At 43.4% G+C, this 27,909-nt stretch overlaps 1 protein-coding gene across 5 annotated transcripts in view; it reads right to left on the reverse strand.

Moving 5' to 3' along the window:
- The window catches only part of RPTOR (regulatory associated protein of MTOR complex 1), a 434,461-nt gene that overhangs the window by 95,039 nt on the left and 311,513 nt on the right, over window positions 1–27,909 (reverse strand). For all 5 annotated transcript variants that reach the window (XM_066615740.1, XM_066615739.1, XM_066615738.1 and 2 more), the window contains exons 14-20: window positions 20,527–20,601; window positions 14,812–14,877; window positions 14,465–14,656; window positions 13,892–14,032; window positions 7,480–7,597; window positions 3,695–3,835; window positions 1,089–1,247 (exon numbers count right to left, since the gene is read on the reverse strand). In XM_066615740.1, the coding sequence (XP_066471837.1) occupies window positions 1,089–1,247; window positions 3,695–3,835; window positions 7,480–7,597; window positions 13,892–14,032; window positions 14,465–14,656; window positions 14,812–14,877; window positions 20,527–20,601 (892 nt within the window). The remainder of the gene's footprint in view (window positions 1–1,088; window positions 1,248–3,694; window positions 3,836–7,479; window positions 7,598–13,891; window positions 14,033–14,464; window positions 14,657–14,811; window positions 14,878–20,526; window positions 20,602–27,909) is intronic.

A 27,909-nucleotide genomic window follows, 5' to 3' on the forward strand; every position in this document is an offset into this window, starting at 1 on the left:
CCACTCTTCCTATCCTCAGAACCTTAGTCTAAACAGCCAACTTCATTACTGAGATAATGTTCTTTGAAGCCTGACATGGCAACAGATGGGCACAGTATGGGAGAAAAAAAAGAAAGCCTTCTCTCTCTTAGATATGCCCCAGTCATCTCCATCCTTGAACTCCCTGATTGGCTCAGGAGCTGAGTAGGGATGGAAACCAATCAGAGCACCTGAGCAGGAGAGCTTTTCTTTCCTCATCTGCCTCTATCTCAGAGCGGAGAAATGTTTTAAAATAAATAAATCAGGTCACTCGGGTCTTGGTTCCAGACATTTGTGGGAGATTAGGAGAGACTTCCTGAGGTAAATAAACGAGGAGAGAAAATGTATCTGGGTTTGAGCACGTTATTCTGTTTGTACCTTCCCTGCTAGTTGTAAATCTTCCATCACCACCACCACCCCGCCCCTTTATAGTGGGGCAGCTCCTCGAATTTGGTGGCTGCCTGCTCTGTCCTGGATGGGATGTGTAGTGGTAGCAGGGAAGAAAAGGTTGGGGTGCAGAAGCTCTCTATCTCCGCTAATACCGAAGCCTGTCTTCACACAGGCACTTCAGCTAGCTTAATCACTGACACATGGTTGCAAACTTCGACATGACAGCAAATGGCTTCATATAGACCCTTTCCCAAGGGAAAGGGTGAGATAGAAACTGAAATAATAAACAGATGGAAAAGCTTTGCGGTATGGCGCAGACAACACAGATATCATATCAACAAAGCAGTTCATCAAGAGCATAGGCCATGTAACCTGCCCATCTGTTTTCTAGCTCAGAATACCGGCTGCGGCTGCAAATGCCAATCAAAATTAGCTTCTTATGCCTGAATTCTTAAGCAGGAAAAAAAAAAATCAATCCTTTCCTGTCAGAAAACTGACACGCCCTCACAGAGATACGGCTCTGTCAATTTCTCAGAAAGTTCAAGTGAACTCCCTTTTTCCATAACTGCTGCTTGGCAATCAGCCTTTGCTATTACAGAGAGCACTGTATGAAAAACCAGCACCATGGTTTCCAACCATGCAGACTAGAGATGGGGAAGCTGGGACAGGTAGAGGCTCACCTATCAGTGAATTCAGTGAGGAGTAGGAGCTGACTCGTCTCATCTTGTCAATGGTTTCAAACGAAAGAATATACTCTTCATTCTCAGGGCTTCCCAAGGTGCTGCTGGCACTGCTGCTGGTGCTCAAGTTCCCAGGGGAAAATGCAACAGAATTCCCAGCTGTTGAAGAAAAACAATCACACTGAAACAAGCTTTTAAGAGGTCCATAATTTTTGGATGCATCAGAGATATACTCTATGCTATGGCATTCAGTTAATGCTGAGCAAGAGCATAGCTGCCCACATTTTCTCTGTGGCTGGCATTTAAGCTTGAGTAGCCCAGAAAGACTGGTAAGAGGCATACCCTGGTAGAAAAGGGACTGTGTATTTTCCTAAGCCAGGACCATTCATTTCCCTTGGTAGGTGTCATAGCATATTATCCAGTTAGCCCTTGATACACTCCAGATGGTGTATCATAGTGGGGAGTGCAGAGGAATGGACAAAATAAAGCCTGCATCCAATGTTACTTTGACTTGCTTAATAAGTAGAAATTAGCCACACACACATCTTTTTGTAATGCTCCAATTCAGATAAGAGTTTGACACACAGGAACTATGAAAAAGGGTCCAAGAGGCTTGCCAGTTGCCAGACTCATTGGATCACTCTTACATACAAGACAGACGAAAAGCAGGCCTGAAAGGGAACTGGACGATGGATGGGGGAAATTTAAGAAATGACTGTAGAGTAATTTGGAATCCTGAAATACTTACTTATTTAAAATACTTCTGCTTTTTCTTATTGTTCAAAGAGACTAACAATTCAATTAAAAGATACCAGCCTATTAAAAAGCACTTTAAAACTATTGACAAGAATAACAGTACACATAAGAATATGCATAAACAGGCAAGGAGTGCGGGATAAAAGCATACGGACCTTAAGGACACACACTTAAAACAAATTAAAAGTTTACTTTAATAGGGCAGTTTTCAGGTCCCATCAGAAGGTAAGCACAGTTGGAACTACAGACATTTCATGGGTTTAGGAAGTTCCATAATATGGGCACTGTCATCAAAATGGCCCTCTCCTGTGTGCATACCAACTGCAACTCCAAAGGTGGTGGGATTTGCAAGAGGGCCTTTCCTAATGACCTCAGAAAATGGGCAGACTTATATGGGGGAAAGTGGTCTTTTATGTACTATGGGTACAAGTTATTTAGAGTAATGACATGTTGCAGCCAGTGCAGATAGTGCAATACTGGTGCTATGTACCACTCACTCAACAGGTGGGCCCTGCATTCTAAACTAGCTGTACTTTCTCAACAATCTTCAGGCTCAGCTCCACATAAAACACACTACAATAACCCAAATTTGAGGTGACTAGAGCAGCGATTGTCAAACTTTTTAGAGGTCTTAGAGCAGTGGTTCCCAACCTCCTCCTTTAGGATAAGAGTTGGGAACCTACTGAGGACCTGTAAGTGACAGGACCTGTCACTTCCAGGTTCTCCCCATCACTGCCAACTTATAGGGAGGTAAGAAGCCCTGTAAAAACCTCTTTCTTACTTCCCTGTTATTGTCAGCGGTGGTGGAGAGAACCTGGAAATGATGGGCACCTTTCCCAAAGGGTCCTTGCCAATCGCCAGCCCCTTAAGGGGGAGGATTTTGCAAATGTGAGACCTGGAGGTCACAACCACCAGGTTGGGAACTGCTGCCCTAGAGGCTGCTGCCTGATTTAAGTGCCAAGGGATATAATGGTGGTTGGGCAGTAGTGCTCTCCCCAAGTAGCAGCTTGTTGAACCCTTGAAGCACATAACCTAATCTGACCAGTCAGTTTTGTGAACCACCAAAAACTGGGTCATGACCCACTGGTGGGTCCTGGACCCACAGTTTGGGAACCGCTGGACTACAGCATGTGTCATCATGGCAAGATCTGTTGCCTCAAGGAACAGATGCAGTTAGCATACCAACTTAAGCTCACAAAGGTACTTATTGACACAGCTGCCACCAGGCACAACATTGGGTCAAGAAGTATCCCAAACCTGTGAACCGAAGTTTTTAAAGGGAGGAAAACCCCATCTAACACTGTCTGAATTCCACTTCATGTTCAGGATCTTTATTAAATAGGAGCACTTCTGTCTTGTCTGGATTAAACTTTAGTTTGTTGGCCCACAGCCAGACCCCCACCACCTCCAAGCACACAATCAGCCCTTCCACAGCTTCTCTGCAGCCATCTGGTGAGGCGAGAGACAGCTGAGTGTCATATACATATTGATTATATCAAGCTTGAAAACTCTGGATAATCTATCCCACCATGGGAGACAAAACTGAACTCTATCAAACACCATAAGCCAAAGGCCATGGTGTTTGGCAGAAGTCCCTCAGCTTGCCACAATGCCTTCTTTCATAAGGTGGCAATATTCTGAAAAATTATGTCAAACCAACAGTGTTTAGAGATGCTGCCCACTTTTCATTGTTTCACTATGACAACTCTATAGCATAGACAGTGTCCCAGGATGTTCTCAATGGTTTCAAGATGTTTTCAATTGCTTAGTCAACCTTATGACTAAGCTCCACCCAAGACCCCCCACCCTGTGGGGAGGGGAAATGAAGGAGAATTCTGTAACCATCTTACATTCTTCATTCAAGCTGAGGTTCTGCAGAGACTTATTCAGGTTCCTTGCTGTGGTGACCGCTCGGATATTCCCATAGGAGCTGACAGAACGAAGCCTTGGTGTGCATGGACTGTCCCTCACCGGAGTCAAGCTTCCGCCTTCTGTGAAGGCAATATTTAACTATTATACAGGCTTACACACATTTTGCTGACTTAAATGTCAGATCTATTTTTACTTATATTTGGGGTGCTGAATCAAAAGAGGCATTAGTTTTGGGGTACAGCATAGTCACCTAATATGTTGATTCAAGCAGCTTCTTCAAGAGGAAACTATGGTTACCGATTTCCCATGAGGAAGCTGCTTGAATCAACATATAAGGTGGCTAGGCTGTACCCCAAAACTAGAGCCAACTGGGCAAAACCGATGCTGTTTTTGGATTCAGCATCCAAAAAATATCCTAAATTCATTCAAACATCCTTGGCAACACCAAAAAAATGTTTTTTTTCTGAGTAGACCTGTGTTACTCTGAGAAATGAAAAAGCAGGTCTAAGGATTTCTATTTCATCTTTCCACATCCTAAGAGGCCACAAGGCAACCTACAGCAATTAAAATATATGTGAGTACAATGACAAAATCATAAAACACCCAACACAAAATAATGTCCAAAAAATAATTGAACTGAGATGAGAAGCCACTATAAAAGCAATACTCTTACAGCACAGGAGAGTATTAAGCCAATGCCCATTCAAATAAAACACTTTTGACCAAATGGTGAATGAAAAGCTGTGAAGGGATCCAGTCAAGCTTCCAAGACAGGAAATTTCAGAGCCTGAGGGCTACAACTTAAAAGACCTTGTAACGCCCCCTGCCACCAAAATTCAGACATAGGAGAAACATGGAGCAAGGCCTTAGATGATGAAAGGGGTCAGACAAATTCATTTTGGGAGAGACCGCATGAATATAGTCCCAAAGTATAAAAGTGATAAGCAACACTTTGAATTGAGCCCCCAAACCAGATAGTAACCAATTCAGATGGTACAGAATTGGGGTTATAGTCTCCCAAACCCAGGCCTCAGCTGTAAGGCAGCATCTTGTACCAGTTGTATTTTCTAGACTCTCTTTAAGGGTTGTCCCACACCCACTCTAGCTAAGACTAGCACTACCTTCTGAGATTTTTCCTCCAGGAAAGAGTGGAGACACCAGAAGTGTGGCCCCCAACACAGCAAGGCAGTGCAGGACACAATGGTTGATAGCATCAAAAGCTGCTGAGGGGGTCCAACAGAACCAATTTGGACATGCGTTACCTATCAAGTTCCTGATGTAGGTAGTCCACATCACAGTGACCAAGGTAGTTTCCTAAACTTGTTTCCAAATCAGTTGGAAGTCCAACTTATAAGGATCTTCTAGCCAATCAGTTTCATCCAAAATCCCAGGAATGAGCATTCTTCATAGCATAATGAGTTCACAGCAGAGACAAGGCTGGAACCAGGGAAGTCCTGATTCACAGGTTGATCTCTTAGCCACTATGCTACTGTGTCTCTAAACCAGCCATTTTCAACCTTTTTCAGCTCATGGCACACTGACAAGGCACTAAAATTGTCAAGGCACACTACCAGTTTTTTACTTACATTAAATTATGTATTATTTCCCCAGGAAATATTCCTGGAGAAGGGGGTGGGGTGGGGGAGAAGAGGAGAGAGAGGTGCCAATTGCCTGCTTGTGTATTTGAGAAAAAAGAGTGCAACCAAAAGCCCAATCCTATGCATGCCTGCTCAGAAGTAAGCCCCATTATATTCAATGGAACTTACTCCTAGGTAAGTGTGAATGGGTAGCACCCCCAGAGCCCAATCCTATGCATGCCTGCTCAGAAGTAAGCCCCATTTTAGTCAATGGGCTTACTTCCAGGTGAGTGTGGATGGTACAGTATCCCCAGAGCCCAGTCCTATGCATGCCTGCTCAGAAGTAAGCCCCATTATAGTTAATGGGGCTTACTCACAGGAAAGTGTAGATAGGATTGTGGCACAGCACCCTTCCTCTAAAACCCCAAAGTGCAGGGAGGGTCGCTTTGGGGAGTTGCAGGCAAACTGGCAAGGAAAAGGGACTTTCAGGGACCCTGAAACCTTAGGTTGAGGGCCTCAGCAGACTCGCTCGCTATGTACCTGCTTGCCTGCTTCTGGCTCCCTCTTGTCACTGACTCCGCACCTCCCACTTCCTGGCTCCTCCAGGCTTCTCTTGTTGGCCAATCAGCATGCAGGCAGGCAACAACCTCCTTCATGCCCAACCCTAGGCATGTCTACTCAGAAGTAAGCCCCATAGTAGCCAAAGGGGCTTACTCCCAGGAAAATGAGGATCAGGTTGCAGCCTGAGTCCTGCTCAGTAGCAGGAGCAAGCTCCAAGCAGACTCTTCAGCTGCTGCATGGGATGCAAAGCTGCTGCGACCAGCCGCTTCCCTGGCTGCTCCCTTGCTTGTGCTGCTTGCCGCGGGAGGCTCAAAGCAGCCGCTTCTCCCGCATTCTAAACCAACATAATTATGGCCTAGCTTTTACACATATTAGGCCTGGTCAAACTATTTAAATGGAAAGGCAAAAATATTCTGCCTTTTAACTCTTCTTTGGACAAGTTCCATATCTTGGCATTGTGCACTTTTTAAAGAAGGTAACTTCTTCCAAGCAACATCTGAATCTCAGATATTGTATTCATCCGCTCATGCAAGACAGAGGAGGAATTTACTAACTATTGCTGTGCAACCTTCATTAACTCTAATGGAACTTGTGTGACAGCCCTGTGTAAGCCCAATTTAGTTGAATACACCAGTGTTCAGGGAGAATGATATATGATGCAAGGTACCTTTTCCATTAGAAAAGTTTGACAAATCCCAAAGATCTTTTCCTAGCCAAATTTTAGCTCAAAGAGCTAAACTATACTACAAATATTGGCTATTTCAATGTTTCAAACTATATCTCATTTTCCCCTTTAGGAACATCTGAGTAGTACTGGTGCTGAACAATAGCTTTCCAATTCCACACCAGATACATTTCAATGGTGGCAATAAGATGCTTCATGTGCCTGAGAAAATAAAGGTACTATTTAAAATCACTGGGATTACTTTCTGTAATAAAAAGGCAATGGGGTGAGGGAAGGTAGGATTCCATATTTTTTAATGCAGTCCACTTTTTCAGACAAAGGGCCTATTAAATTACTCATTGCAGGAGACAATTGTACTTTCATCTAAATGAACTGATAGGAAAGTGTCTCTCCAGTGTCTCTGGAGATTATCCAAGACATTTAATATTTAAGATGACATTTAATGAAATAAAAAGCAACAATTTGCCTAGGACCGGTTTGTTTTTTAAAATTTCACAAATGCATAAGAGAAGGAAACAAGAGGAGAGGGAATAAAAAAAGAATGTAAAGCCCTCCCTTCAAACTGCACTAAGCATTAGGCTTTTAGGGTTCTAGGTCTTCTGCACTGTATAGCAATTCTCTTACCCAGTGTTTCCCCAAGGTTAGAAAATCATAGCAACAACAATTCTCGAGCCACTGTCTTGGCATTGTCCTGACCCGTGAGCCCACACTACAAACAACAGGTATTTCAGTCAACATGGTGTCTCCTTTTCCAGTAAAATACTGTGGATTTGCAGTGTTTTTGACAGGAGGTGACACAAAGTCATGCAAAAAATGTTAAATAAGAAACATGAGTTTTTTTCCAGATATCTGTTGGCTAAATCAACAAGTGCAGTAAATTCCTCTCTTTTAGAATTAACTTCCTAAAGTTTTTTCGCTCACAAAGAAAACGATGTAGTACCTGGAGCAGCAGGAGAAGGTGGCGCATAGTTCTTTTCTTCTTCCATAAACTGTAAGGCAACAGTGCAGAAATTGCTTTCATATTGGACCACAAGGTGACTCAGGGCCACCACCAATTCCTGTGGAGAGGAAAGGAAAAACAGACCTCTGAACACTGTGCACATTAAACAACTAACCGCAAGGAACTATCAATGCAGAAGCTAAGAACATGTGGGTCGCTTTAGTGCCTGATAATTTTTCAAAGAGAAGAAAGTACATCCATCTTCACAATTCAAGGCTCAAGGAATGTTTTTGCTAAATTGCTGTAATTCTCACTAGTAATTTGCACTGTGACAGAATGGCTCTAGGACAAGGATGCAGAGCACAGAAAATGAGACATATTACTCTCATCCAGCCAAACTGAGAAAGGCTCGGAATCACAATGCACACCCATATTTAGTGGTCTTGGACTGAAACCTCGCAACTATATATAATTGTGCCTATATATTCCTGGTTTTTGTGGGGGGGGGGGAGCGGACCCCTCCTTTAAAAGTTTGTGAAACCATTAGTCACAAACTGAACAGCTTCTAAGCTAGCAATTTTCAGATCATTAATAGAGTTGTGTTACTAGTTGAGCCCCACCTGGAAGTCCTACTCGCTTGACTTGGAAGTTAAGTCCTCTCCAGTTGGTTACTACATAATGTTGGAATCTATAGGACTGTTTTTAGAATGATTCCTGTGAACACATACAGATGGAACACATTATGATCATTCATATGTTTGCTACCTCTCTTATGAAATGATCTCTTATGAAATGATCTCTTATGAAAAGGCATAAGAGAAGGGAAGAAACTAGTACTGTATTGTGTTAAAGGATTTTGCCTGAGAAATGTATGTGTATTACCATTCCAGATGTAAGACTTTCCACATGGAGACGTACACAAAAAAGGAATTTCAAAGGCACTCCTATGGAGCACAACTCTGTACATAAATTATTCCCAAAGCTTCATGTAGAAAAAGGGTTATGGGGGACCTTACTTTTCTGAAGAGAAAAAAGGACTCAGGACTTTGAGGAATGGACAGATGTAATAATCTCCACTTCAAATTCTAAGATCAGATCTTTATATTTCTGAATTCAGCCTAGTAAGTCCAAGAGTAATTCTCAGCACAAGAATAATGCCATGAATGTGCTTCTGTTCACAGAAACCTGCAAATATTCTTTGGACTATTCATGTTTTCTCCTAAGGCACCAACAGCACATACATCTTCCTCAACTTTTCCTCTGCACAAAGAAAATGGCAAAAATAGTAGTGCTTAGCAAATTTCTTCACTTTGGTGATAATGCAGCAGAAAGCCTCTTTTTTGTGAACATTTTTAAAAATAAGGCGAATCAAGTCCCTGTGAAACCTGCCTTCTGACAAAATTAATAACCATCTGTCACCTCAAGTGGGGATGAGGGCACTTTTTTATATTTGGCTTGGTGAAACATTGATTTTTTCTTCACTTCTGTGTGAAGATCTGAAGAAAGCTGAAGCGTTTAACTACAAAAATGAATTCTTTGCAACAAAAGATCTTTTATTCTTGGTCCAGCTTCTCTTACTTTTTGATTCAGCCCAGTATTGTCAAACTGATGTACTGTCACAGGAAGTACTGAACTGGGACACAGCAAACACATTCCTCCCTGGCCTGCAGCAACTTCTAAGGAGGACATAATGAATTAGGCTAAAAGGGCAAGACTCTTTTAGCATAATTCATTATGTCCTACAAGGCAGCTGCTATAGGGCAAGCCTCTTGTGTGACAACCTAAGGCACAATATAAATGCTGCAGGTTTGCCTATCTGTTCTTAGTGACCCCAAGAGTACCAATAGAAATGTAATGATACACTGTCAGAACTGCAGAACTGTTCGTAACAGGTGGTACAGTAGGTTTAAGGGAAGGAACAAAATCTGATATTTGCATAATGGGGTTAGTGCTGATTTACGAAGGGGGAGGGGTCTACTCTTTCCTTTGTGCAGAAGAGGCAAAGATAGCAATGCCTGGCAATTAAGGGGGAGACTTACTATCTGTGAAAAAGGCAAAGAGTTCTAGAGGTGTTGGATAGGAAATTGAGAAATCTGCTTGGTTGCATCACTAGCATTGAATTTGGCAACTCAGATTATCCTCAGAAACTCAGTATTCATCATCTTAAAGTTGCCACATCTCATCATCTGATTGTTACTATATTTGTGCAGTTTATGATCACTGCAGTTTATTATATTAGATGCTGTGCTACTGATGTCCCTGTTGGGGCAGCTGGGTTATGCAGTGTGTTTTAGGAGAACTCCGTTAAGAAGATCACTTCTGGGCTTGTGGTTATAAAGAAAGGAGCTACATAAATGGATAAGGGGGAGAGAGAGAGAGAGCCTGAAAATAGCAATCTGCATATGAAAAGAGACTTACTGGAAAAGAAAGGACAAGATAGGAAACTCCTCCTGGTCCCTCCTACTACCTAACTAGCTACCGTATTTTTCGCTCCATAAGACGCACTTTTTCCCCCCAAAAAAGTGGGGGGAAAAGTGTGTGTGTCTTATGGAGCGAATACTGCAAAAAAACAAACAAAACAAACAAACTAACAAAACTCTGCCCCTGGCCCCACCCCCTGCCCGCTCTGCTCGGCTCCGCTTCCCAGGAAAGTGTGGATGGGGTGGCAGTCTCATTGCGCAAGCCTGCGTGACTACTCAGAAGTAAGTCTCAGCGTCACTGGGGCTCACTCCCAGGAAAGCGTGGGTGGGGTGGCAGTCTTGCTGAGCAAGCCTGAGTGTCTACTCAGAAGTAAGTCTCAGCGTCACTGGGGCTCACTCCCAGGAAAGCGTGGGTGGGGTGGCAGTCTTGCTGAGCAAGCCCCTAGAGCAGGGGTGCTCATTATGTCGATCGAGAGCTGCCAGTCTATCTCCAGGCGAAATGAGTCAATCGCAGGCTTCTCTCCCGTCCACGCATCCCTAGGAGTGAGCCCCTGGCAGGCTTGTGAGCCCAGGGAGTGAGTCCAGGGAGCCTAGGGAGTGAGCCCAGGGAGGGAGCCCAGGGAGTGAGCACCTGACGGGCTCCTCCCTGGGAGAGGAGCCGCTGGCAGGCTTTTCTCCCCTCCACGCATCCCTGGGAGTGAGCCCCATTGACTCTACTGGGGCTGACTTACCTTTCCCCTGTTTTTGCACTGGTATGTATGGAGATCTGTCCCCCCCCCCCCCACTTCCATCTGTTGGTTCTGTGTGCAAGGGGTTTTGCACTGGTCTTGCTGTGATGTCTATACAGAGATCTTCCCTCCCCCACACCTTTCCCCTGCTTTTGCACTGGTCTGTATAGAGATCTGCTCCTCCCCCCCCCCTATTGGAATGGTGGAAGATCTGGTGAGGAGGTAGATGTGGTGTCAGCAGTGGCCCCTTTAAGGGTAAGGCCTGGGCATCCAGCAGAGTGTGCTGCACAGCTGCAGCCACTGGAAGGCTATAGGGCCCTCAGGGATATAAGGAGTACCAGAGGCAGAAAGGGTTTGTGGGTTTGAAGGAGTGCAGGTTGGAGAGGAGACTGACTGGGTTTATTGAATTTGGAATCTGACTGTGGATTGTGACTGGACTTGGATACCCTGATGGATTTGACTGACCTACCTAGAACCTGACCTTGGACTGTAATTTGGCTTATTGGCTCTGGACTCTGATTTGGCAACTCTGATTGATGGGACTGATTTACTTGGCATCTGTGGACTGGAACTGGACTCACTTTTGCTTGCTGCACTGGTGAGTTGCACAAGGGGGACTGATCAGCCTTAAGCAGGCATGAGGCCCAGTGGATTGGGATTTGGCAGAACATCATTGTAGCAGAAAGATAATGTGATCCCCTATTTGTGTGCACCTGCTTTTGTGAGCTTCATAAATTCTGACTCTAGCGATGATGAGTTCTTGGGGTTTCCAGAAAACTAGAGTACTCAAACCTTTAAGTCTCTCCATTTGTTAATGACAGTGATAATGGTTCTTAATGCCACTGTTGACTGCTGTTCACTTTACATGGTTCAAATGTTATTCTGTTATAGTTTAATATTTTATTACACTATTTGGTTCAGAATATTTTTTCCTTGTTTTCCTCCTCTAAAAACTAGGAACTGTTTCTCTTGAGTATTTTTCCTGAAAGTTATAACAATGATCTTAAACATATTTTGTTGTATGCAATTACTGCAGCGAGATTGGTGTATGCTAGATTGTGGAAGAACCCTGATACTCCCACTGTAGAGATGTGGATTGAGAAATTATATGAGATGGTTGAAATAGATGTATTGACGGAAAGATTGGGAGATGGCGAAATAGAGAGAATACAGAAATTGTGGAAACCATTGTATGAGTGGTTAGATAAACAATAAGTTATTCAAGGATGATAGGTAGGGAAACATAAGAGTATCGGCTACAGTTCTGCGATTTCCTGGTGTTTTTTCCCTTGTGTATTACCCTGTACATATATGTTTGTGATTTTTCCTGTACCCATGTCTTAAAGTAAGTAATTAAAAAAAAAACAAAAACTAGGTGCGTCTTATGGTCAGGTGCGTCTTATGGAGCGAAAAATACGGTATTTTACCCCCTTTAGAAAGCACAGGATGCTTGTGCAGAGTTGATGCACCTTCCTCCTCTTCCAGCACTAGTCACCCAGATAGGAGCTAAAAAATATGAAGGCATTTTGCCTACCTCAAATCTGGAAACAACAAGCAGGGACCTCCAGCCACACAATGCCCCTAAATGCTAGGATGTGATGAATGTACTGCTTCTCTCCAATGGGAAGTCAGAACATGCAACCTTCAACTGACTAAGATCAATCTATTATTTAATTTCACTTTTCCCTTGTGACTTATGGAAAATTCTTTGCTGAACAGAACTTTCCTGTTACCATTTTATATCCTCCCATTCCTTCTACAGGGCTGTCACATACTTCATGTTTCCAATAACAAATGTTTCATATTTAATTTCACAGATTACGATGCAAATCTCTGCCGTCAAAACAGTGATAAAAAGTATTACAGAGACAAAATGGGAGACTCCTGTTTCTGAGGAAGTAAGTAAAAAGAAAAGAAGTTCTCCAGAGTGTAGGTTTGGAAGATAGAAACCAGTAATCTCATTTCCTTGTCCCCCTTTTTTTATGCAGGAGCTCAAAACTGAAAATACTGACATACAAGCCTGATAGCTTAACTGCTGACAGATATCACTTTCCTTTGGCATTCAGAAGCACACACACTTTCTAGTGGTAGATATGCTACCAGGTCTAAAATAATCCTCCTTTCATGCCTGGTCTTTCATTATTTTGTTATACACTGCCCTTTTCTGTTTCATAGGGATTTCTCATACTTTACAGCAAATGAAATGCCACATTGATAAAGACCTAATGTCTGGCCCCACTGGATAAAATGAAGCATTCTGACGTTCAGGATAGACGAGAAATAGCATTTAGTGAATTTATAGTGATGTCCCTCCAGAAGTCATGATGGTAAGGGGATGCAGGATGCGTACATCCTCTGCTTAAGGGCCTGCTACCCACCCCATGCAGCAATTGTTCTAAATTGCACTTTGGGTGATGAACTTAATTTCATTTTCTTCAGAACAGGGAAAGAGCAGCAAAGCATTATTCTTCAGACTGAAAACACAAAGCCAAGGGGAAATTGACATTTATGTAAGGAAATGGAGAGAGAAAATAACAGGACAGCACAACAGGACTTGCCATTCAGAAACATCTTTGACAGAACTGAGAACTAATATGACCTGCAGGAGTACAAAACTAGGGATCACACATAGAATCATCAGACAGCGCAGATCCTTGATTGGGTCTCCAGGCAGTAAACCCTTGCATTACTCATTTTGCTCAAGGAAGCAGAGAGGAATAAGATGATTGTTCAAATTCTTGTAGGTTGTAAAAATCCTGAATTATATTTGAAAGAACTTATTCTTTCTAAAATGGGGAAATGGCACCTGCTTGCAAATGAAACAGCTTCAGCTGCCAGAAAGTGGGGGAAAAACTCTTCTCAGGACAAGTGATTAAGAGAAAGGAAATGCAATGAAAAGCAGCCATGTGGGCCATGCTTCATTCCTGTACTGCTACATCATGATTTAGCACTACATTTGAACTGGGCAATCTGAACTGATCATATGCCACGGCCTTACACCGATCCTCAATATTGGTTCATCTAGTCCAGCCAGAGCTCTCAAAAGGTGTCAGGTAGAGAGATCTTTCTCCGTGGAACTTTTCCAGGCAAGTAATATGCTCTACCACAGAGAAATGGTCATTTCATATTTTCAGTTAAATCAAAGTTACAAGCAGCTGTTGCGAACTGTACAAAAGAAATGTATGCAGATCTAACAAGGTAAGCTGTAGTCTTGTCAACAATAACGTGGAATTGCAAAAATCTATCCCCTTCCTTTTGCTATACCTTTCGGACCATGGGGCTTCCATCATTGATAAGTTGGGCCAGCATCATTGCAACGTTGTGATCAATGGTGGTAGAATGGTCAGTCCGCTCAGCTGAATTTCCTACAAAAGTGCCAAGGGCAAAGACTGCAGCACAGCGAACCTGCAAGAGAAACATAATTCACCACTGCTGTCTAAGCTGAACTGCTCAGTATGCCTTTTGTCATGTACTCTTAAACTTCACTTGGGTACAGTTAAACTGCTGCAAGAGAATGCTCCCGTTCTATGGGAAAGCACACCTAAATTAATGTCAGTTTGCCTGTGTAAATGCAGACATAAGTGGGACATGCTTATTTTACTCAACCAACAGTACTTTAAGTACAATAGTTGAAAGCAGGTAAAACAAATAAATAATTTGATAAATACCAGCTGAATGTTTTCAAAGATTTGGGGCTGATCTTTCAAAAATAATGCAAGGCCATTTCTTTTAGTCAGGCATTGACCAGATCATACAATGTGGTGAAATTGCTTTTGGCAGTTTGAACAAGGGTTCCAATTTTTCTAATGATATTTATTTACAAACCTAGCAGATTACCTCTGGGATTGGATCAGACAGCAGACTGTATAGTTTTTCATGGGCACTGTCCCTCACGCCACACCACCTTGCAGAGTCAAAATTTTGCCAGATACGTCCCAAACAAATAGCCACCCACTGGCGCAGAAGAGGGTGTGGATCATTCAGTTGTTCCAGACAAATGGCAATCAAGTTCCCTTGTAGACAGGCTTCCTACAACACAGGGTAGTGCATGATATTTTAACAAATCACTTGCCAACATATCAATACCAAGGAAAACCCGTGCACTGATTTAGGGCTGTGGTATTTAACTTTTTACTCAAGATTATTCATGGAAGTCAACCACCTCCTTTCTCATTTGTACTCACCTGACCTGTGTTGTAACTATTGACAATCACTGCAAGGATGAAAGCGGTCATCGTCCTGTGTTCAGCCTTAAGCACAGACAAACAAGAACATTTTTATTGTTGAAACATGGAGATAAAAAATGGAAGCTTCAAAACAGAACATTAAAAAAAGACAGGAGCCATCTTCATTGTAAGAACGTGACACTGTGAGAATCTGAGAACTCTCAAACGTAACAGGCAACCATGTAATTTGATGAAAGCAGGAAAACCAGAACCAATCTTTCTAAGGTGGTGGCATGGCTAGGCTTTGACTGGCAGTGAATTACACTTCAGTTTACTGTGAATTCTAGTTTGCTAATGTGAGAGTGGAAAGTGCCATTTTAAATTAAAATGTCAACAGCCACAAAAGAAAACCTTTGCCAACATGCAGAGACAGACACATAGAACTCTATCAGACAAAGAATATATACTGCAGTCTTTATATCCTTCTCTAAAAGAATTCTGACACATACGGAGCTATAGACTAACAGTTAACAATACTGTTGCCTTGTGATAAAAATACATTAAAAAAAGCTAAAAAAAACATTTTTCTTCCAAGGTCACGCTGTTTCATATGCGGTGTGGGGAAGTCAGGAAACTATATTTGTTACATCTTGCCCTAAATGCAAGGTATGCTCGTTGTTTTTTAAAATGTAGCTAAGAGACCAGTGACTCTTTGAGACAGGCTTGCAACAGAAAAAAAAAAAAGTGAACAGGTTTGTTTGTTTGCTTGCTTTCCATACTGACTTTAAGGCTAGTTATTGTAAAAATATGCACAATACTTTTGGCAGGTACAGATAGTTATATAAGCCACTGACAAAAAATACGGTTGGTTTCAGCAGTGTCACAGGAGTGGCCAGAGCGCAACTGTATACAGCCGCAAACTGCCTCAGGGACTCCGGCTCCTGATTTTGCCTCAAGGTTGACTCCTGAAGCCTTTTCCAAAACTGGATATAGCCACAAGGCAATGGAGGTTTAGGATCAGAGTTTTCCGTCTCTTTGATGAGCTGCCTTCCCCGGCTGACGAGTCCCACTTACCCGGTGGCTGTTTAGTTGCCTCTTACGACAAGTGCAGCCAAACTGAGGGCCTATTCTTGTCGCCCAGCCCCCAGGGGACCTCCTTTCCCCCACAACCAGAACCAGAGAGGAAAACAAACCAGGCAAAAACACACTCAGCAGGGGATCCAGAGCTGCCTCCAAAACAGAGGGGAGCCAGAGGCAGCCAGTCCAGGGACACATGGTCCTCCCCTCAACCCCCTTGCCCCACAACCAGGACCACTGCAGTCCCACTGCAGCTAGTCATTCAATGAAAATTCCTTCTCCCTTTCCATGTAGTTGTCGTGATAGCTACGAACTCCCTATGGAACCAATTGTATTGGCTTCTGCCTTTCCATTGGGCCATTTCAGCGATGTGGAGAGGGGGGATTTGCTGCATGGGTAACAGCCTAGCCTCCATACCTTCTTTACCCAGGCTTTGCGCACTGGAGAGGACACTCCAACTTCGCCATACGGCGTCGGCACAACATGGGAAGCAGCAGTTTACCGGTTATAAGTCTTCGCTCGATTGGCGTAGAGTGTGATGCCAGGGGCTGCTTCCGACGGTGGGAGAAATCATTGCATCTCATTGAGCAGCTACCGCCCGCCTTAAGCTGGGCAGTCCCCAATCAGTAAGGTGCTGCCTCGCCATGGTCCGTTAACCTCACGGGGTGTGTGAGGTTTAGGGTGAAAACTGACAAGCGGATCGACAACTCTGCACCAGGCAACAGAAAACAGAAAACTCCTGCCCTAAAGCTGGGCACCTGGAACGTTAGGACAATGACACCTAGCTGTTCTGACGACCTGCAAGAAATAGATGGCGCATGCAAAACAGCTGTCATCAACATGGAGCCAAACAGATTGCAGATGGACATTGTCGCCCTCCAAAAGATGAGGTTGCCAGATTCAGGATCTGTCAAGGAGAGAAATTTCTCTTTTTTCTGGCAGGGAAAACCACCAAACGAGACCAGGGAACATGGCGTTGGCTTTGCGGTCAGAAATACCCTGCTGGAATCCATCATCCCACCTACTGCGGGAAGTGAAAGAATTTTGTCCCTGCAGCTCCACTCATCAGCAGGACTTGTCACTCTCATCAGTGCATATGCGCCGACTCTGCCATTTCCAGCAGAAGATAAAGACAAATTCTACGATGACCTGGCCACCACTATCAAGAAAGTCCCTGAGAGTCATTGTTCATCCTTGGCGACTTCAATGCTAGAGTTGGTGCTGATCACAGTTCGTGGCCCACTTGCTTAGGTCAGTTTGTCACTGGGAAGATGAACGAAAATGGCCAACGCCTGCTAGAATTTTGCTGCCATCACGGTCTCTGTGTCAGCAACACATTCTTCAACATGAAGCCACAACATAGAGTCTCTTGGAGACACCCACGATCAAAGCACTGGCACCAGCTCGACCTGATTCTCACCAGATGCTCCAGCCTTCCCAGCATCAAGATCACACGCAGTTATCAGGGTGCTGCCTGCGACACTGACCACTCCCTGGTGTGCAGCAGAGTGAAACTGCGAACAAAGTGACTATATCACACAAAAAAGAAAGGAAGACCTCGCATTGACACCAGCAAGATTCAGGATCAGGGAAAAGTGGAGGAATTTGCATGAGCGCTTGAGGAAATTCTTCCAGGCCCGGCCGATGCAAATGCATCCAACAGATGGGAACATTTCAAGAATGCTGTTTACAAAAAGACCAACAAGACGGCAGACTGGTTTGAAGCCCACTCTGAGGAGTTGACACCAGTCATTGAGGAAAAGAGGAGAGCTCTAGCGGCATACAAAGCCTGCCCCAGTGAGTGCAACCTGCAGGTCCTTCGAGCTGCTCGCAGCAAAGTCCAGCAGACTGCTGGAGATGTGCTAACGACTACTGGCTCCAACTCTGTTCCGAGATACAGATAGCAGCTGCCACAGGCAACATCAAGGAGATGTATGATGGTATCAAGCAGGCCCTAGGTCCAACACATAAGAGAATTGCCCCTCTGAAATCTGCCACAGGCGAGGTCATCCAGGACCGGGCACAGCAGATGGAACGCTGTGTGCAGCACTACTCTGAGCTATATTCCAGAGAAAATGTAGCCACCGAAGAAGCACTGAACAACATTGAGTGCCTGCCTGTGTTGGAGGAGCTTGACAGTGAACCAACCCTAGAAGAACTTCACGTGGCCCTGGACTCCCTTGCCTCTGGTGAGGCTCCTGGGAAAGACAGCATCCCTGCTGAGATCCTAAAGTGCTGCAAAGAGATCATTGCCACTGTGCTGCATGAAATCCTCTGTCTCTGCTGGAGAGAAGGTGGAGTACCACAGGACATGAGGGATGCAAGCATCGTCACGCTGTACAAGAACAAAGGCGACAGGGGCGACTGCAATAACTACCACGGCATCTCTCTCCTTAGCATTGTAGTAAAGCTGTTTGCCCGAGTTGCATGAAAGAGGCTCCAGGTACTTGCAGAGAGCATCTATCCAGAATCGCAGTGCGGATTCTGAGCCAACAGGTCCACCACTGATATGGTATTCTCCCTTAGACAACTGCAGGAGAAATGCAGGGAACAACGACAGCCACTCTTTATAGCCTTCATAGATCTCACGAAGGCTTTCGACCTGGTCAAGATTCTCGCCAAGACTGGATGTCCACCCAGGCTCCTCAGCATCATCAGGTCTTTCCATGAGCACGTGAAGGGCACTGTAGTCTTTGATGGCTCCACATCAGACCCCTTTGACATCCGAAGCGGAGTGAACCAGGGCTGTGTTCTTGCTCTGACCTTGTTTGGGATTTTCTTCTCTGTCCTGCTGAAGCATGCCTTTGGAACTGCAACAGAAGGCATCTATCTCCGGACCAGATCAGACGGAAAGCTCTTCAACCTCTCCAGACTGAGAGCAAAGTCCAAAGTCCAACTGAAATGTTTGCGTGACTTCCTCTTTGCCGACGATGCAGCTGTCACCGCCTACTCTGCCAAAGATCTTCAGCAGCTCATGGATCGTTATAGCAAGGCCTGCCAAGACTTTGGACTGACGATCAGCCTGAAGAAAACACAGGTCATGGTTCAGGATGTGAACTCACCTCCCTGCAATACAATCTCTGCGCATGAACTGGAGGTTGTCCATGACTTTGTGTACCTTGGCTCAATGATCTCTGACACTCTTTCTCTTGATACCGAGCTAAACAAATACATCAGTAAAGCAGCTACCACGTTTTCCAGACTCACAAAGAGAGTCTGGTCCAACAAGAAGCTGACGGAACATACTAAGATCCAGGTCTACAGAGCTTGCATCTTGAGTACACTTCTGTACTGCAGCGAGTCATGGACTCTTCGCTCACAATAGGAGAGGAAACTGAACGCTTTCCACATGCGCTGCCTCCGACACATCCTCGGTATCACCTGGTAGGACAAAGTTCCAAACAACACAGTCCTGGAACGTGCTGGAATCCCTAGCATGTATGCACTGCTGAAACAGAGACGCCTGCGTTGGCTTGGTCATGTCGCGAGAATGGGCAATGGCCAGATCCCAAAGGATTTCCTCTATGGAGAACTTGTGCAGGGAAAGCACCCTACAGGTAGACCGCAGCTGCGATACAAGGACATCTGCAAGAGGGATCTGAAGGCCTTAGGAATGGACCTCAACAAATGGGAAACCAAGGTCTCTGAGTGTCCCACTTGGAGGCAGGCTGTGCAGCATGGCCTCTCCCAGTTTGAAGAAGCACTTGTCCAACAGACGGAGGCAAAGAAGGAAGACCCACAGCCAGGGTGACACACCAGGGACAGACTACATTTGCTCCCAGTGTGGAAGGGATTGTCACTCCCGAATTGGCCTCTTCAGCCATACTAGACGCTGTTCCAGAACCACTTTTCAGAGCGCGATACTATAGTCTCCCGAGACTGAAGGATGCCAGTGATGACAAAAAATAACCTTTCAATAGATTTATTGTGGCTTCTTTCACAATGACAAAAAAAAAAAAATACTAAGCAACAAAAGAATTTCTGTGTGAAACACACTTTAATTAAGCCAAAAATCATTAAAATGTTTGAAGTCTCCACCTTGGCTTGTCTGGTAGACTGCAGCCTACTCTATCAGTGTCTCCTGTTTTCCAGAGTGGCCAACCAGATGCCTTTGGAGAGCTCAAAAGGAGAGCATGAAGGCAATGAGCCCTTCTTCACTCCTGCCTTCTCTCTAGCAACTGGTTCTGAATGGTCTACTGCCACTGAACATGGAGGTACCATATAGGCATGCTGGTTAGGAGTCACCGATAAACAGTTTATCCATAAATTTGTCTAATCCCCTTTTAAAATCATACAAGCCAGTGGCCGTCACCCATCTGATGGTAGCGAATTTTGATGGTAAAGCATCTGATAGTAAAGCAATTATGCAATGTGTGAAGAAATACCTTCTTTCGTCTGTTCTGACTGCACAGAGTATTGTTAATCAGTTTTGCTCTCTTATGGATGACAGAGAAAACATTTGCCCTATCCACTAATCCTACACCTCTCCTGAATAGGACTGTTGCATGTTACCACCGCCTCTCACTATCTGTACCACCAACAACACAGCTGCCTCAGAAGAACAGCACATTGGGTAAAAGAAAACAAGCAAGCAAGTTCTAAACTGAGTTTGAAAGGGGGGGAGGAAAAAAGCATAAGCTGATCATTTGTCCTTACCGGCATGTAGGGATCTGCCAAAACAGAAAGGAAATATTTGTGACCATTGTCCTTCACAAGGTCGGCTTGGCATGACTGCAAAACAAGATACCAGGGTGGGGGTTGGGGGGGGGAGAGAAAACAATGAGTACAATAACCTGAGGAGAATTTATTTTATGCCACTGGATGATTTATGAATATTTCATGCCATAGTAATTTTTTCTCCTTCAAATCCAGTTTTCAATTGATCTCAGAAACAAAGACGTTGATGAAGAAATCTTGGCTAATATTTTTTGTATGAAAACACAGGGTAGCTGCTCCATGTCCAAGGAGCCCAAGGCCCCTGGGCAGGATTCAACTTGCTGTTCATTCAGTTCAGCCGCTTTGTGCATTTGAGAGAACTCGAAAGCAATTATGAACAAGCCACATCTGCAGAGAACAGTCAGCTCTTGCTCATTCAATCTAGGTAAATGGAGTAGGTAGTAGTAGTAATAATAATAATAATAATAATAATAATAATAAACTTTATTTTTATCCCGCCCTTCTCCCTAAAGGGACCCAGGGCGGCTAACATATTAAAAACAACAGATTTTAAAAACATTAATACATAGAAAATAAAAACATTTTAAAACACATTACAGAGGCCATAAAAACAGTAGTCAGATTAAAAGACAGCATAAAAGAGCAAGTCACCGAGGAATCAAGCCTGTAAAAAACTAAAAGATGTATAAAAATGTTAAGAAGGCCAGAAATCAGAAGGCTTGTTTAAACAACAATGTTTTCAGGCCTCGCCGAAAACTCTCAAGAGAGGGAGCCATTCTCAAATCAAGGGGAAGGGAGTTCCATAATGTTGGTGCCACTACCGAGAAGGCCCTATTTCTTGCAGCCGCCCCCCGGACCTCCTTGGGTGGCTGCACTTGCAAAAAGGCCCTCTCTGATGACCTGAGATGGCGAGCCGGATTGTACGGGAGTAGGCGGTCTCTAAGATATCCTGGCCCGGAGCAGTATAGGGCTTTAAAGGTCAAAACCAGCACCTTGAATTGGGCCCGGAAACGAATGGGCAGCCAATGTAGCCCCCGGAGAAGCGGGCTGACAGAGTCAAACCGCTTGGCTCCGGTGACCACACGGGCCGCCGCATTCTGTACTAATTGTAGTTTCCGAACCATCTTCAGGGGCAGCCCCACATAGAGTGCGTTACAGTAATCTAAACTTGATGTCACCGTGGCATGGATCACCGTGGCCAGGTCTGCACGATCCAAGTACGGTCGCAGCTGGCGCACCAGCCGAAGCTGCGCAAAAGCCCCCCTAGCCACAGCCGCCACCTGGGAATCCAGGAGCAGCTGCGAGTCCAGGCCCCCAAGCTGCGAACCTGCTCCACAAGGTAGTACAGCTTTCCACAAGCCAGGTATAGGAAAAAGAACTGCCTTCCCACAACTGTATCGTTTCTTAAATGGCTAAAACTTAAAAGTGTCTTTCTATTACTCTTCCAGTGACTTCTAAATCCCTGAGGTTACAGCATCATGGGGAGCAAGACAAGACGGATAGGCATCCTTCTGTGGGAGCTGCCGAGGGAACCATTTGGTACTAGCATCCCATTCCGTTCTCCAAGTATGATCAGACAATTTGCTTTGGATAAGTCACAGGGCTCTACTTAAAGTACATTATCTCTTCTGCAAACAAGTAGTCTTGATGATGTGCTTGTTGCAATGCTACACAGATGCTTTTAATACTCCTAAAAATACTTTAAGTAAACACGAATGTTTCAGTCCTAGCTCCTAAGGAGCAAACGTACTGCATGGTTGGATCATGTCATTAATTTTAAGATTTGGCTTTGAACTGATTTCTGGTCATTACAGTTGCGGAAACAAGCCTGAAAAGCTGACAGGAGTGATGGTTCAGTCTCTGAGCATATCATCCATGATTATACTTACTGCCCTCCTAAATCTAGTGAGTTCCATTCTATGTACACCTCTACCAACAGAATTTTTGCAAGTACGACAGAGTACATTACCAAGTCCAGCTCACAAACATGTAATGAAAGATAAGCAGGAACGACCTTTAACTTGTATTCCTCAATGGCAATTTCAACTTCAAAAGTTCCACCATGTAGGAAATCAGAAAAGGTTATGAATCACTAACAGAAATATTTCAGACACATGTGTGATCTCCCAAAGGACAACAGATTGGGAGACACTGAGGTTCTGCAACTATAGGGTATGGTTCACAGAAAAATGAAAATGTTAACCCAGGAGCTGATGCCAAGGCCACAAATCAGGCCAAAAGAAAGATTAGAGCAAGGCCGAAAGCTGTTTGCAAAGCGACATGGTAGAGTTGAAGCAATAATGACAAAAGCACAATGTCAAAGTATGGTCATAAAAAGGTCTGGGATAAACTGCAGCAGGAAATATGGATAGTTATGAAGGGGTACTGCAGAACAGGAACTGTTACATAATCGAGGACAAAGAAGAAACAAGTCTTATAGTCAAAGGTAGAATAAGAGCTAAGACTAGTAAATGAAAGAGTAAACTATGCAGGAAATGAAAGTATAAGCAGAGCACAGACACAGGAATGGCTCAGCACTGGAGAGAGAAGAAAATGGGCAAGTAGAAGGAGCTAGGAAAATCAGCTAAGACAAAACAAGACAAAGCATTTGCAAAACTGAGGCCCAGTAGCAAACAACAAAATGCAACGACTGCTGCACAGGCAAGGCTCTGGGGGACAACAAAAATGTATACAGATAGCCTGTCCAGAGAGGAATGCAGGATAGAATAGCTAAAAGGCCAGCCACATGAAACTCAAAGGCTTCCCAGAGCTCATACACATCTCTTGGATAGCGCTCTAGATGAAGCAGTTGCCTAAGAGTAATCCGTCCCAGGTATATAAAAATTCTGAAGATTGTTATGCCTGATCAGCACAGCATATTCTTTTTTGCTTCAATTACATTCCCTCTGGTTCTGTAGAGATGACATGGGGTAAATCAGAGACCAGTTTGTTCTGAACTGAGGCCACTACCCATGAACAATCAGTCACACAGAGGCAACTTCAGATTGCTCCCCATGGTGGATGCTCCACATATCAAGTTACTCACATGTAGCAATTTCTTACATAAATCCAGAATGCTTTTATGATGTTATCGATCAGAATAGAAAGTTGCAGCACATGTGAACACCTTGCCATATGGATGAGCCAGGATATGAACAAAGTAAAGCAGCTCCCTGTGGCTACTTTTTCATGTATACCTACCCTAAATGAGTCTATATACTAAAGTGTGAGAAAATAGGCCGATAATAGTCTTTGGGCTCATACCGAGGGAAGAAGCCTAAACAGATTGATGATAGATGTCAGCAGAGCTGGCCCTACTATGCAGCGAAGTTGCCTTAGGCCAGCCATTTTCAACCACTGTGCCATGGCACACTGGTGTGCTGCGAATGGCCTGCAGGTGTGCCCCAGAAGTTTGGAGGAAGGTCATATATTAATAGGGCCATTGGGAATGTGAGACCCCGACCAGCAGCATGGTGTGCTTTACCAATGATCAAAAAACGGATGGTGTGCCTTGACCATTTTAGCACCTTCTCAGTGTGTCTTGAGATGAAAAGGGTTGAAAATCACTGCCTTAGGTGATTGATTTGGGGGAGATTTAGAACCACCACCACTCCACCTGTTCACCTCTGCTGTAGCCAATGATACCACACAACAAAGTAACCAGCTCTACTCTAGTTCAACTCTATGTTTGGAAATCATTCTTCCTATCCATTCACTGTGGCTCCCAGACACGGTAGCACACTATGCCTGCTGTCGACGCAGCAGTAAAGAAGAGAGACACAGAGGAAGGAACATGCAGAATAAGATGGGGGATGAGTGCATATGGAGAGTGGGGTAATATTCTGCACCCCACTTCAGGCACTAAAATGTCTTGGGCTGTAGGCCACCTTCCAACATTCTGTCACACAACAGCATGATACAGAAACCGAACCTAGGATGAGGTCACACAAGTAGAAATAGATTTCATTCTCAATTACCATAGTCAGCAGGACAAGATTCTCCTTTATTGGCTAGATTCTCTTTCAGATTGTGTTCCCAAGTACATCTCTTTACATCCTCCAATATAAGTGTTTTACCAATCACAAGTATGGGAATTATAAAACACTGCACGGGGAACAAAATCTGGTACAGCAAGAACAAAATCTGCTCCCAACACTGACACTAGGTGGCTTGGCCCTCACCCACTAGGATCCTGAAAAGGAGTGCAATGCATCTGTGTGAGTACTGTGCAGAAACACAACACATACTCTCACAGTCTTTCAAATACACAAATTCTTCATACATTTGACCTGTCATTCCGATGAGCATTTTGCTAGTGTCTAATAACAAGAATGGGACAAAATGAAGGTCCTGCAATACAGAATTCCTTTCAAAAGTGAGTTTTCCACCATATTTCACATGGGGTGCCAATTAAATGAGAAGCAAGCAGCCTGTTTTTGTTTTTACAGCTAACAACCCTCATCAGCAACCCTTTCATGAGACATTTGGCACTAGCATCCAGCTCAGGCATTGGGGATGACACATTAAGGTCAGAAAAAGGGGATGCATGAATACATACATATGAAAGACTACAGTGACAATTGGTAGAGAGGAGGGAAAGGAAGAAAGCTGACTTTGCTTTGAACACTCCTTGTGGCAATGGATTCTGCAAGATGCTATGGGGTGAGTGGGAGGGAGGAGGATGTAGTCATGCATCTTTAATCAGGGACAGAGAATAAAGAGGGTCTCATTGTCAAATGGGACCCAGAAAGATAAAGATGCAAGAGAATATTACATCGCTGAAGTAACCTAAGCTGCATTCTGCAGGGAGCAGCAGAGCAGGAGACAAACTAAAATCAGACTATATGAACAAGGAAGACTGTTGCTTTGGGAGAATAACTGCTTCAAATGGCTGACTATTATGGGCTCTGTCTTATATTGTTTCCTGTTAACAAACTGACTACTTAACAGTACAGAAACTGGTTATTTTCTTCTTCTAGAATTCTGCAAGACTCTATAGTGGATGATTCTCTACTCTCAATACAATACCCGAGAAAAAAATATTTGATGTACTACATTAACAGCATCTCCCTTCTCCACAAAATTACCATATGTCAATGAGAACAGAATGTTGGCATGCTTGATGTGGAAGGTGTGAAATGGCAGTGCTTGCCAACAATAAAAATCCTCTCTATGTAAAAGAAGTTATATGCCAATGGGTGGTCATTACTGAGCTTGATAGCCACATTGTTCAGCAAAAAATTATTGTGGAACCCAAAGTCTGAGGAGTATTCCCAAATCAGTACAAGATGCTGTATTTATATGTGAAGGGCACATTTTTAAATAAAACAAAGTCTGGAACTTTTTTTTATTGGTCACAAGACCTCACTGTTCCCTATAAATTCTGCTAGCAGGATATTTATGTGGCACTTAACTTCAGCATTTAAAGAGTTACAATTTTTCCTTTTGAAAATGTCAGTATGCTTTTTTTTAACGTATACATATCACCTTTAAATGCAACTAAATATTAAGCAATTTCTCCTTCATTAAGGTCGTGGTTTTTTACTTTATGTACAATTAGCATCCCACTGATACTTTAGTTATGTGGTGCTTAAATTAGCACTACCAAGCTTATGAGCTTGCCAGAAGCAGGTGGTGGTCAATTACTGCCTTATTAATGAGATCATCACATTTCCAAGTTACAGCTGACTTATTATTTTGGCACTTAATAGTTGACAAAGATCCTTGTTTAAGTATAAGAAAATATACTTTAAAAAGGGGTGGTGATGTTGAGATTCCATTAGCCCTTATTCCAGTAATCTTCACATTCTTGTTATGCACTATATTTGTACAACCTTTCTCCACCTACACACTCTCTCCACCACAAAAGCTAAGCGCTACTATTACAACAAAGTCCTATAGTTAATCTAAATGCATAGTTATCTGAAAAGTTTGGATGGAAGAGTCTTCATTTGAAGACTTAGAGTTAATGATACTTGGGATTTTCCTTACCCAATCTATACCTGATCTAAATAAAGGCAGAAGCCATAACCTAGCTTCCTTTTACAATGACTTTTGATATTTTATGACATTTTTTACTGCTACAGTATGATTGAAGGAAATCTCTCTCTCCCCCCAAAATTTTTCAGGATTCATGAACACTCCTTGAAAAATATGGCATAGCAAAAGCTTCAAGGAGATCAGTCACGAAGCACACTCCAATCTTACACTGCTCTAAGGGCCATTTTTGGGGCCAGCATGGGCTGAACAATACCTGGATATGGAACCCACCTTCTCAGGTTTACTTATCACATGGCTGAGCATCCACTTTGCCAGCACACTGGCACAATAATCCCATTTTAATAGCAGCTGTTCCCAGCCACAATGAACCCTTGTGGAAGGTAATTAGACTCACTACCATCATAGCTTTGGTATGCCAAGATGAACACTAACAAGTAGAAAGATACCTGAGAACAATACGTGAATATTGCAGTAGCAAATGGCAGGATTAAGCCAAATATGCTTATACACTGAAATACTTACAGGAATGAAAAATGTCAAGAGGGGCCACAGGTATATAGCTTAAAAGAGACAAAAATATGCTACTCTTGCCAGAGTTGCCAACTTGTTCAGTCTACATAGCAACACCCCCCCTTTTTTAATTGAAAGAGCTACTAAGTAAAGACACTCTAAAGCTAAGTTTTTCCAATACAGTACACATTTGTGAGTACAAGTGCATACTTGTGGCATTCACTCATTGTCTGATTTATTGGTTCTTTGTTCACCCTGCAGACAAAACTATATAACACGATGAATTTTTCTGTCTACAAAAGTATAAGAAAAAACCTTGTAGGAAAAATGAATACTGCTTTGAGTCTTCATTGGTTCAACAAGATGCAGACATGATGCAAACAGAGCGAAGAGCCATGAACCGGGATCAGTACTTCTGATAATAAAGTTATTCCATAAAACAACTATAATGCAGATTACATTGCATTACATTCTGAAAGAGAGTGTTACCCAAACAGAAGAGAATAAAATGTTTTAACTTTCATTTTAAACATTTATTAAATGTATATCCTGCCCTCACACAGGTCTTCCATCCAGGTTACTGATTAGGTCTGCATTGCCTTAGTCCCAGCAATTCTGCAGTATCATGTACTCCCAGAACATTCATTAGGCCCTATTTGGAAATGAATATCCACCGCACATATTGAAAAGTGTTGGGTTGGCCTGGCAGTTCTGTTTAACAACCATTATTAATAAAACTTCGCACATTGAAAGGATTTTCAGAGAGGGAAATACACTTGCGACTCCCCTTCCCTTCCACTCTTTCTTCAGCAACACATTTAAACAGATGTGATTCACTGCAGCTGAACAATT

Source organism: Tiliqua scincoides, chromosome 2 (genome assembly GCF_035046505.1).
Source record: "Tiliqua scincoides isolate rTilSci1 chromosome 2, rTilSci1.hap2, whole genome shotgun sequence".
NCBI classification, from domain to species: Eukaryota; Metazoa; Chordata; class Lepidosauria; order Squamata; family Scincidae; genus Tiliqua; species Tiliqua scincoides.